This window comes from Lissotriton vulgaris, chromosome 2_2, assembly GCF_964263255.1.
Source record: "Lissotriton vulgaris chromosome 2_2, aLisVul1.2, whole genome shotgun sequence".
NCBI classification, from domain to species: domain Eukaryota; kingdom Metazoa; phylum Chordata; class Amphibia; order Caudata; family Salamandridae; genus Lissotriton; species Lissotriton vulgaris.
Genome location: NC_141688.1, coordinates 100817953 through 100827220, shown reverse-complemented (window position 1 = coordinate 100827220; position 9268 = coordinate 100817953). Strand labels below are relative to the sequence as shown.

At 49.7% G+C, this 9268-nt stretch overlaps 1 protein-coding gene across 1 annotated transcript; it reads right to left on the bottom strand.

Moving 5' to 3' along the window:
• Positions 1-6282: 6282 nt before the first annotated feature.
• LOC147729086 (uncharacterized) lies at positions 6283-7155 on the bottom strand. The gene has a single exon (XM_086959792.1). It carries the CDS (start codon positions 7153-7155, stop codon positions 6283-6285), a length of 873 nt encoding a protein of 290 aa, XP_086815918.1.
• Between the last annotated feature and the right edge of the window lie 2113 nt (positions 7156-9268).

The window sequence follows — 9268 nt, the reverse complement described above, 5'->3', positions numbered from 1 at the left end:
ACTGGTACAGTCCAGTCTGCCACCACAGACACACTTCTGACCCTACGAGATGAGCCCCGCTCTCAGAGGTCAGAAACAATGCCTGCTCTGGCAGGAGGTTTTTACACCACCTCATTCAGGATGGCTAGTACATCAGCATACCAACGCCAGAGGTTTCAATGCCTTTGCTGCTTCTTTTTACATGTAACGGTGGCTTCCCCCAGACCTGGGAGATGTCACCTCCTGCCCTGATGCCCATTTGGCACCAGGACAGCCGGAACATTAGATATACGAGTAGACGTGGACCATACTCAGGTCAGGCATGCCCTTAAGGTGAGCTGCCTGCTGTCCCCCACACTAGGAAAGTTCTGCTATCTTGGTGATGGCAGAATTAGGAACACGAGGACATGGTATTCCCCACTTCCCACAGGTAGTGGTCACATAGGGGGCGTAGTAACCACAAGGGTAAGTAGCCCATTGGCTACTTCTCTGCACTCCCCTAAAGACCCTAAATTGAGTCCTTAGGAGGCCCCTTGATACATAACATAAGATTCACTTGACTACAGAAGAAGAGGACACTGAAAAGCTGATCATCGTGATAACTGAAGACTGCTGAAGATGTTTGGCACCATACCCTGTGTTGGAAAGTGGGTTATTGGTAGGGGATAATGTAAGGCTGCCACTGGCAATAAGGCCACTAACACATGATAAGACTCAGCATAGGTCTTAGAAAAGTATTCCTTTGCTCAACCCTTGGTAACGTGGCTGCGAGCAGACAGGCTTAACTTCAAAGACAGGTATGTAAAGCATTTAAAAACTCAATTTCAGTAAATAATTAAGACACAACACAAAATAAAAATCCAACACCAATTTATAAAAATAGGTAATATTGTTATCTTTTAAATGGCACCAAAACAAAATAATCCACTGTAGGGAACCAGAGATATGAATTTTTAAAGATTAATCACTTTCTAGTGCTTAGAAACCAACAGTGCCCCTTAAGTCATTTCGTTTTCTCTGTCATGGACACATCTTTATAAATTGTTCTGAAGAATTCTCACCACTGTAGTGGGCCGCCTTCTTCAGCAAGCGGGGTCCAGTTAGAACACCTTCCTGGCGTTCTGCTTGCGGGTCCCAAAGTATCCAACACACAATCCAAGGTTCTGGAATCTCCAAGAGGATCCTTGAAAGTGTGAAACTTCAATTCTGCAATCCACTTGAACAAAACCCTTACAAATCCACTGGTACTCCAGGCGTTGAATTCTTTGTGGTGCTGTCCATGTGAGCTCTGTTAACCTGTAGCTTGCAGGGAGTCCACTCTTACTCCTTTGGCAGCAAGGTAATACACAGGGCTGTAGTTTCAAATGGTGCAGTCTTCATAGGTCAAGCCTTAGAGTTCCTTGCACAGCAAACTTCAGCAGGGCACTTCTTGCTTCATTCAGTTTCAAGCAGCAGATCTGGAGGGCTCTGCCCCTCTCAGATACTTATTCAAAATTCTCTGGGTCAAGCACCAGGTCACTGCTGACCAATGAGAGCAGGGCAACTCTACATAGTTATGACCATATCCTGTGGAGTGTGGCATTAGTTTGTCCCAGAGTGCATCATTCTTCCAAATCCATAATGGCTGATTTTCCAGCAAGGAGGTAAGAGCTGTCTAAACACACCCCCTACCATCCGCACATACCTTTCTTAAGCCTAGCCCTGACTCTGGTTAGACTGTCATAGTGGACTGAAACCCAGGCATCCCCTCTTGCCTTTGAAGAACGTAGTTTATGACGCCACCTCCTGGCCTGGCATTCCTATAGAACACCACATGGCCCACCCAGCAACCTGGCTAATCCACTTAACTCTGACCAATCATGGCAGACCACTGAAAGGCTGAATTTGGACTTACAAACAAGAAAGTCTCATAACTTATTGTATGTACACTTTAGGAGAAATGTACCTATATAATATTGTTGGATTTACTACTACCATTCTGGGAAGTTTTTTATATGGTCCGGCTAGTCCTCTCCTATCAATCACTTCCTAGCATGTTAACCTATGGGCCATGGTGTTTGCAATAGGGAAAATGACCTGGGCCACTTTTCAAGAACCAGGGCTTTAAAACCATATTTAATAAGAATTTCCCTAATTTCTACAGGACCCCACCCCCTGTGCAACTAGGGGAGACTTCAGGGGTTCTGAATCTGCAGAAATATTGCAGATCATCCTTAACCAATCCTTCTAGCATCAAAGTCGAATTTGAGCAGCTCTTTAATACAATGTGGGGAGTGAAATGTAAAATTTCACTTTACTCAGGCATATACAAACTCATTTTATAAGGGCGCTCCTTATAGATAACTGACGCCCCACCCCTGGGATACCTAGGGGTGACCCTGGGGGTCCCTAATATGCAAAAACATGGTAGGTTTTTCATTTTAAAGGGCCCCACCCCCAAAGTCGACTTTGTGCACAATTTAAGGTTTAAATGCTGTCCTGGCCACCAATTATGCTTTTAAACTGACCTCAGGCTTCAGCACTGCACACATGCTAGTGCAGAAAATCTGCTGGCCTCTAAACTGCTATGCCCCAGGATACTTGAGACTTCTAGGTAGTTTCAATCCCCTGCCCTATTACATACTAGGGGCTTATGGGGTAGGGCATGCCCATTACAGGGGTATCCCACCATACCGTAGTGCACCCTAGTGTATGTTGGATGTCTTAACTGTATTCTAATGTGTTCCTTTTAGCTTGGCACGGGCCCTGGGCCTGGTTAAACAGAGGCCAGGGTCAGTCAGAGTCAGTTACCACCAGTTCCAGGCAGCAAAAAGTTGGGGGTGCCCAGGCACAGGATGACTTTGCAACACCCTGCCTGCCTGCTCCAGACTTGACAATTGCAAAGACCCGACTCATCCTGGAGCTGTGCATCTCCCAAAGGCCTCAGTGGGTTGAGACATTGGAAAAGCCAAGAGAATTTGCAAAAGCGAGACATATTGGCTTTGCCACTGCTTGTTCAAATAGTGCCGGCTTTAAGAATTCCCCGTCAATTCTAGGAAAGAAACAACTCAGCAGAACCTTCTCTGATATATGTCCTTCCTATAATATCCCTCCATAAGAATTTATAGAGGCTTGACTGTTTAAACATCCTCCATAAAAGCAAAGTGAGCTTTTTAAGAGCAATTAAACGTATAGTGTACATTAGTATGCCCAATAAATGAAATTAAAGATCAGCTAATGATATGGCAGACTTTAAAGGTTGAGAAAACGCTCCTATGGGATACCTTACACTCAGCAGAGGTGAGGGGTCTGATAGCAGGGGACCATTACTCACCCTACAAGGTAGTTTAAGAGAGGCTGCTGGGAAAAGAGGGGCCAATAAAGAATCATTTTACATTATTTTATGGTTTTCCTATATATGGCAGGAGTGCTGCGTGCATTATTTCACACAGTACTAAGGGAAATTCTGTTATTTAAGCATTTCCTTAATGTGTTTTTTTTACAAATGACACTAATCCATTATGAAAGGTATAGAGCAGAATATGGCATACCTCGTACCACTACTAAACTTGATTTAAATATAATCCATTTTTTTTTAATCAGAACATAAAATATCACAAAATGATCTGTAATGCCAAAGTATTAACATGAAGCCAGTCACAGGATGACAGACGATCACCTGCAAACAACAAAGACAGTTGAGAAATATAAACATAAATATGATAAGGTTAAGCATTTGTGCAGACTGCGTAGCGCACGTCATGAACTGGAGTGTCATGTAACCCCCAGGTGTTACGGTTAATTTCTTAACCTGAGAAGGATGAAAAGCTGAATCGGCCCTGCCATTATTTTCGCATAGTTTGCTGAGGACCTTTAATCAACTAGGCGATCTTACGAGCAGGGGTCTTTGAGTACTTCTCTGATGAGTAAAGTCATACTTCCTCGTGGTCTTTGGGGTTAAGTAAGGAACTTCAACCTCTTTCAGAGCTTCGGTGCCTACCTGCATCAGCGACCTCTTTGTAAGAGAAAATGCACGCTAGTTATTTCAGCATTAATTCCACATAAATTGCTCGCAAATGGAGGTCTCGTGGCCCCTGTCCTGACGGAGTGGCAGATGGGGGTGCATTGGTGTGCAAGGATGGAACGAGCGAATATCGCGCTAGGGGCTGTCCACAAAAACACACTAAACGTGGGACAAAATGGCGGCCTTGTGTTGGGCTGGGGAATACTGAATGATAAGCAGGTCGCCGGTGAAGTGATGGAATGCTGTATCAATGCTTTCACTGTGCTGCACTTGAACCAGACTGTGTTCATTGTTGTACAAAAAACAATAAACAATGATTTAGCAAACAAAAAGAATTCCACATAAGGACCTTGGGGCCTGCAATGGCCCAAAATATGCTTGGCATTGGAGTGTATCAAGGTTCTGACCTGGGGTTCTAAAACTACCATAGCAAATACCAAAGCACCAAAAGAAATGCGTATGTGTTAGGTTGATAACATTTTTTATACACACTTCTATTATTTTAGTCCCACAACATAGTCGTATCGCTACAATTACATGTAAATACAATACACTGGATTTTTACATTATATTAGTACATTTATCAGTAACTTTCCTATCGTTCTTATGAGGGTCCGATTTATTTAAGGAATACATTTAGTTCATTAAATCACAGGGAAGGTCTAAAGAGTTCTCCTCTACAATTAAACATTTCTCACCCTACTTGTATGAATGTCTTCTGGCAATCTTTAAACCTTTCATACCATGTTGATCTTAATTTCCACGTCCTCAGGCCATTCCTTCGCACAGTTCGAGAGAGCAGCCCTGTGGTTGAAGCCAATGTTTCATTATCCTTCTCTGTGCCAACATCAGTAATGCCACAAATTAGTGGTGTTTTCCCCTTTTTGGATTGTGGGTGTGAGCCTTCTATGCAGTATGCTAATGAGCATGTCTCCACCATTAACAATGTTTTCATCAGGGCAGACAACACTTGTCCCCAGCATAGTCCCCTCATGGCAACCGGACCCCCGCCCCACACATGGATACCCTACAAACACAAATAATACACAGGACACAGGGTTTTGGTTGGAAAGAAAATGCTGCAGGATTTATTACATACAACATATGTAATAGATGGGTTATCTTATGGGTAATCCAAGGGCAGGCCGCATTCTCGCCACCTGCCCGCCTGATGAGCCAGGCAGCACAGTGTGTGGCCCCTGTGTGCTGCCCCATATTTTTAATTAATTAAACTCACGCCCCGAGGGGCGGAGCGCAACTAGGCAACCCCCGGTTGTACAGGCCCACAACCGCCCGAAGGACTACTGAGGTGCCGACACGTGTACCCGGACCTCCCATGAAGTCCAGGTGTTAGGCTCTGGCACCCCTATGTGCCTGCTGAGGTACGCCGCTGCACCTCTCAGCTTCCGGATCACCCTGTAACTCCGCCACAGCCCGACCGGCGGCTACCGCCGCCGCCCGGGCCCCCCATCCACTATGCTCCTTCCTACCTGCAGCCTCTCTCCTGCAAAGCCTCATACAAATCTAGGAGGAAGAGGTCCAAGCCCACTGGATTGAGATGCACGCCATCTAATTCAAAGTAACCTCTAATCTTATCCTGAATCATCTCATGGCGGATGAAACCAATGCCTCTCTGCGAAGTGAACTTGCGCATATCACGGTTTACCCTCCTCCTAGACCTTTCTATGGCTTCGCCTGACCGTGCGCCCCGCCAGACTCTGCGTGGGAGCAATTCGGACCACCAGACCTCACAGTTCCCCATCATTCCGCAAATTTCCACCAGGTCCGCCTTCATTTTACTCAGCAACGCGGACCTTCCCATGTTGGTAATGTCGTTGCCCCCCAGGTGAATGACCAAATGATGCGGCGGAGCGCCCCCTGTAGCCAGGGAGTGTCTGAGTCTGGGCAAGAGGCCACTCCAGCGCATGCCCGGGAATCCTAACCATACACACTCTGTGTTGGAGAAACCCCGCATCCAGTTCCTGGTGGCAGCCCAACGACCTAACCTGGTGACAGTTGAATGGCCCAGAACCCAAACTCTCGAACCTGTCAACACAAAAGACACCAATCAGTTTTGATCATTTATTGCATGCTTCACACAGCAAAAGAAACGGTACATCACAGCAACATGCTTATTGTTCCAATAAAATGTAAGGCCCTTGTGCAACACAGCAAAGAGAAAGATACACAAACAAATCATGCATATTGTTCCAATAACTATAAAGACTTTGTGCTACACAGCACGAGAAAGGTACACACCAAAACATATCTATTGACCCAATAACTGTAAGGCCCTTGTGCTACGGGCGGACATAGCGCTTGTAACAAAGTGACTCCCAGCGCCCCACCCTTCTAATGCCTTCTGGCGGCATACCTGCCCGAGAAGCAGAGGTGGCTGCCCCAATGCGAAAGGAGTGGCTGGAGAATCGCTTCCCCTCGCCCGTCCGGCCCGCTCGGGCTAGGCAGGCCAGCATTATTCTATCCATCTGGTACCTGGTGAGGGGGGAAAGGTCCTCATGCACAAGTAGGTAACCCGCCCCAGGTGGCCGCAGGGCGAGGTAGCTTCGGACTGCCGCCACGGGACACCCGGTTTGCTCCTTAATGGGAGTCAGTACAATGCGAACCCCCTTCCCGGTTTGGTCTGTCTTGGACTTCCTGAGCGTGACCGTCATGTCCGAGTCCAAGGAGACATCCCCCAGGCACAGGGCATCGCCGGAAGCATCGGTCTTAGAGCGTGCCACCAGCTCGCTGCTCCTGAAGGCCCCGAAAAAGGCGAGGCAGAACGCTGCCGTGAACAGGGTGGCCTCAAAGTGCGAGCGAGCTACTGAATTTACCACCCGCAGCATGTCCTGCAGGGTGCCGAAGTCGATGGGCGCTCTGTTGTCCGGAGCCCTGGGCTCATCCCGAGACCAGCCCTTCAGTGCTGCCCTGATGGCAAAAGCCTGGGTGGGATCCGCAAACCCCCGTAATTTAGCGTCATGGCCAATGGCCGCCAGATGTCCGCAGACCCAGGAGTGGGACTTTCCCATCTTTCTGGCCCAGACAATGAACGCTCTAACTCTGTCCTCCCGGGGGAGCTCCCCCAAGCCCAATTCATCCACTATCCTGTGGAATGCGGCCAGTTGAATTCCATAGCGTTTCCTGGTGCTTGGTGCCAGGGCCCTCTCCCCCATGGCTCTCAGTTCCTGCTCCACTCCAAGATACGCCATAGCTCCGGCGGGAAAGGGGTCATCTCCTCTCTCGCCTGTGGGCAGGCCGCCCGGAAACGCTCCCACTGAAAACGAGAAAGTGCATCCGCTGCAATGTTAATGACCCCAGGGATGTGCCGCGCCCTAAATTCCATGTTGCAACGCAGGCTACTTCTTACTAGGTCTCTCAATAGGCAGAGGACCAGCGGACAGCTGGCCTTCTGCCCGTTAATCGCCTGGACCACCGCTAGGTTATCCGACCAGAAAAGGACCTTCCGATCTGACAGGGGGCCGGGCCAGAGATGGAGGGCAATGATGATGGGAAAAAGCTCTAAAACAGTTATGTTAGCCGTGATGCCTCGCTTGCGCCATGCGTTAGGCCACTTCTGCGCACACCACTGCTCGCCCAGAATAGCTCCAAAGCCGTCCCTCCCCGAGGCGTCGGTGAACATGCTGAGTTCCGGACTGTCCGCCCAGGGTGCCCTCCAAATGACAGTGCCATTGAAGTTATCCAAGAACTCCACCCATACTTCCAAATCCTGCTTCATTCCCGCTGAAAGTTTCACAAAGTGATGGCGTTGGACTATGTTCGCCGTTGCCCTGGCTAGACGTCTTGCAAAGACCCGCCCGGCCGGGGTGACCCTGGCTGCGAAGTTGAGCTTGCCGAGCAGGCTCTGTATGACCCCCAACGGTGCCTTGTTCCTCCCGAGCAAATCCCGAATGTCCCGTTGCAGTTCCTGCACCTTGCAAGCAGGGAGTCTAGACACCCCGTTGACCGTGTCTAGCTCGATGCCCAGGAAGGTGAGAACCTGTGCTGGGCCCTCGGTCTTGCCCGGCGCCAGAGGAACCCCTAGGTGGTCCGCCAGATCCAAGAAACACGACAACCCTTCGCTGCATTCCCCAGTCCCGTCCCTCCCAATGAACAAGAAGTCGTCGAGGTAATGCGTCACCGCCTCGACCCCATACTTAACTGAGAGAGACCACTGTAGGAAGGTGCTGAAAGCCTCGAAGAAAGCGCACGATACAGAGCAACCCATAGGCATGCATTTGTCGAAGAAGTACTGACCTCCCCATTTGAACCCCAGGAGGTGGTGGCTCTCCGGGTGTACTGGCAGGAGCCTGAATGCCGCCTCAATGTCAGCTTTTGCTAACCAGGCCCCCCTCCCCAATCTCCTGACCTGATCGATGGCGGTGTCCAGCGAGCTGTAATGGACGGAGCATGCCTCCTCTGCCAGCCAGGAGTTAACTGAGTCCCCTTCCGGGAAGGACAGGTGGTGAATCAACCTGAACGCCCCATGCTCTTTCTTCGGGACAACCCCCAAAGGAGATACCACGAAATCGGGGAGAGGGGGGGACGGGAACGGGCCCGCCACCCTCCCCAGGAGCAGTTCCTTCCTGATCTTCTCAGTTACCACCGCGGGGAGGTCCCTGGCTGATTTTAAGTTGTCCGCCTCCCTGCTGACCCTTGGACCTAGGTAAGGGATCCTAAAACCTCCGAGAAAACCTTCGGCTAGTGTTGCCCTGTCCTTATATTCTGCACGTGGCGGCGAGGGGCGGCAAAGAGGCCTGAATCTGGCGAGGGGGACTTAAGTACCCCTCGCCCGGCCTGCCGCCCCCCGAAGCACGTCACTGGGCCCGCCCCGTTCCCTGCTGGACCCCTCCTGCCCGCGGGAGGAGGGAGTACCTGCCTGCAAGGGGGCGGGGGGTGAGCCCCCCGGCGACTAAGGTGCCGCCCTCTTGATGGCCACCGGGTGGCCTCGGGCAGCTGCATTCTTCAACCACTGGGCAAGGCCATGTCATCTGCAAAAAGTCAACTCCTTTGGCCGCGCGAGCATTCCCCCACCCTGGATGGCTGCCTGCATAACCTTTAGTGTCTGTGAGTGAGGGAGGCCCTGTAATATTTGAAACTGGATATGGCGGAATCTTGCAATCAGACAACTATTCAAGCTCTCACTTCAGACGAAAGAAACCCAAAGGCAGGCAGCGGAACTCCAGGACCCCAGAAACGGAAATGCGTTCAATCTCACTTTAAGAACAGAACCTAATCACTTTCATTGCAGAAAGCTCTTCCCTGCGGCAGTCAGCTAAAGACTGTACC

What these genes read in the sequence shown, in the direction of transcription:
- LOC147729086 (XM_086959792.1), bottom strand. Translation starts at nt 7,155, where the DNA reads ATGGGGGAGAGGGCCCTGGCACCAAGCACCAGGAAACGCTATGGAATT.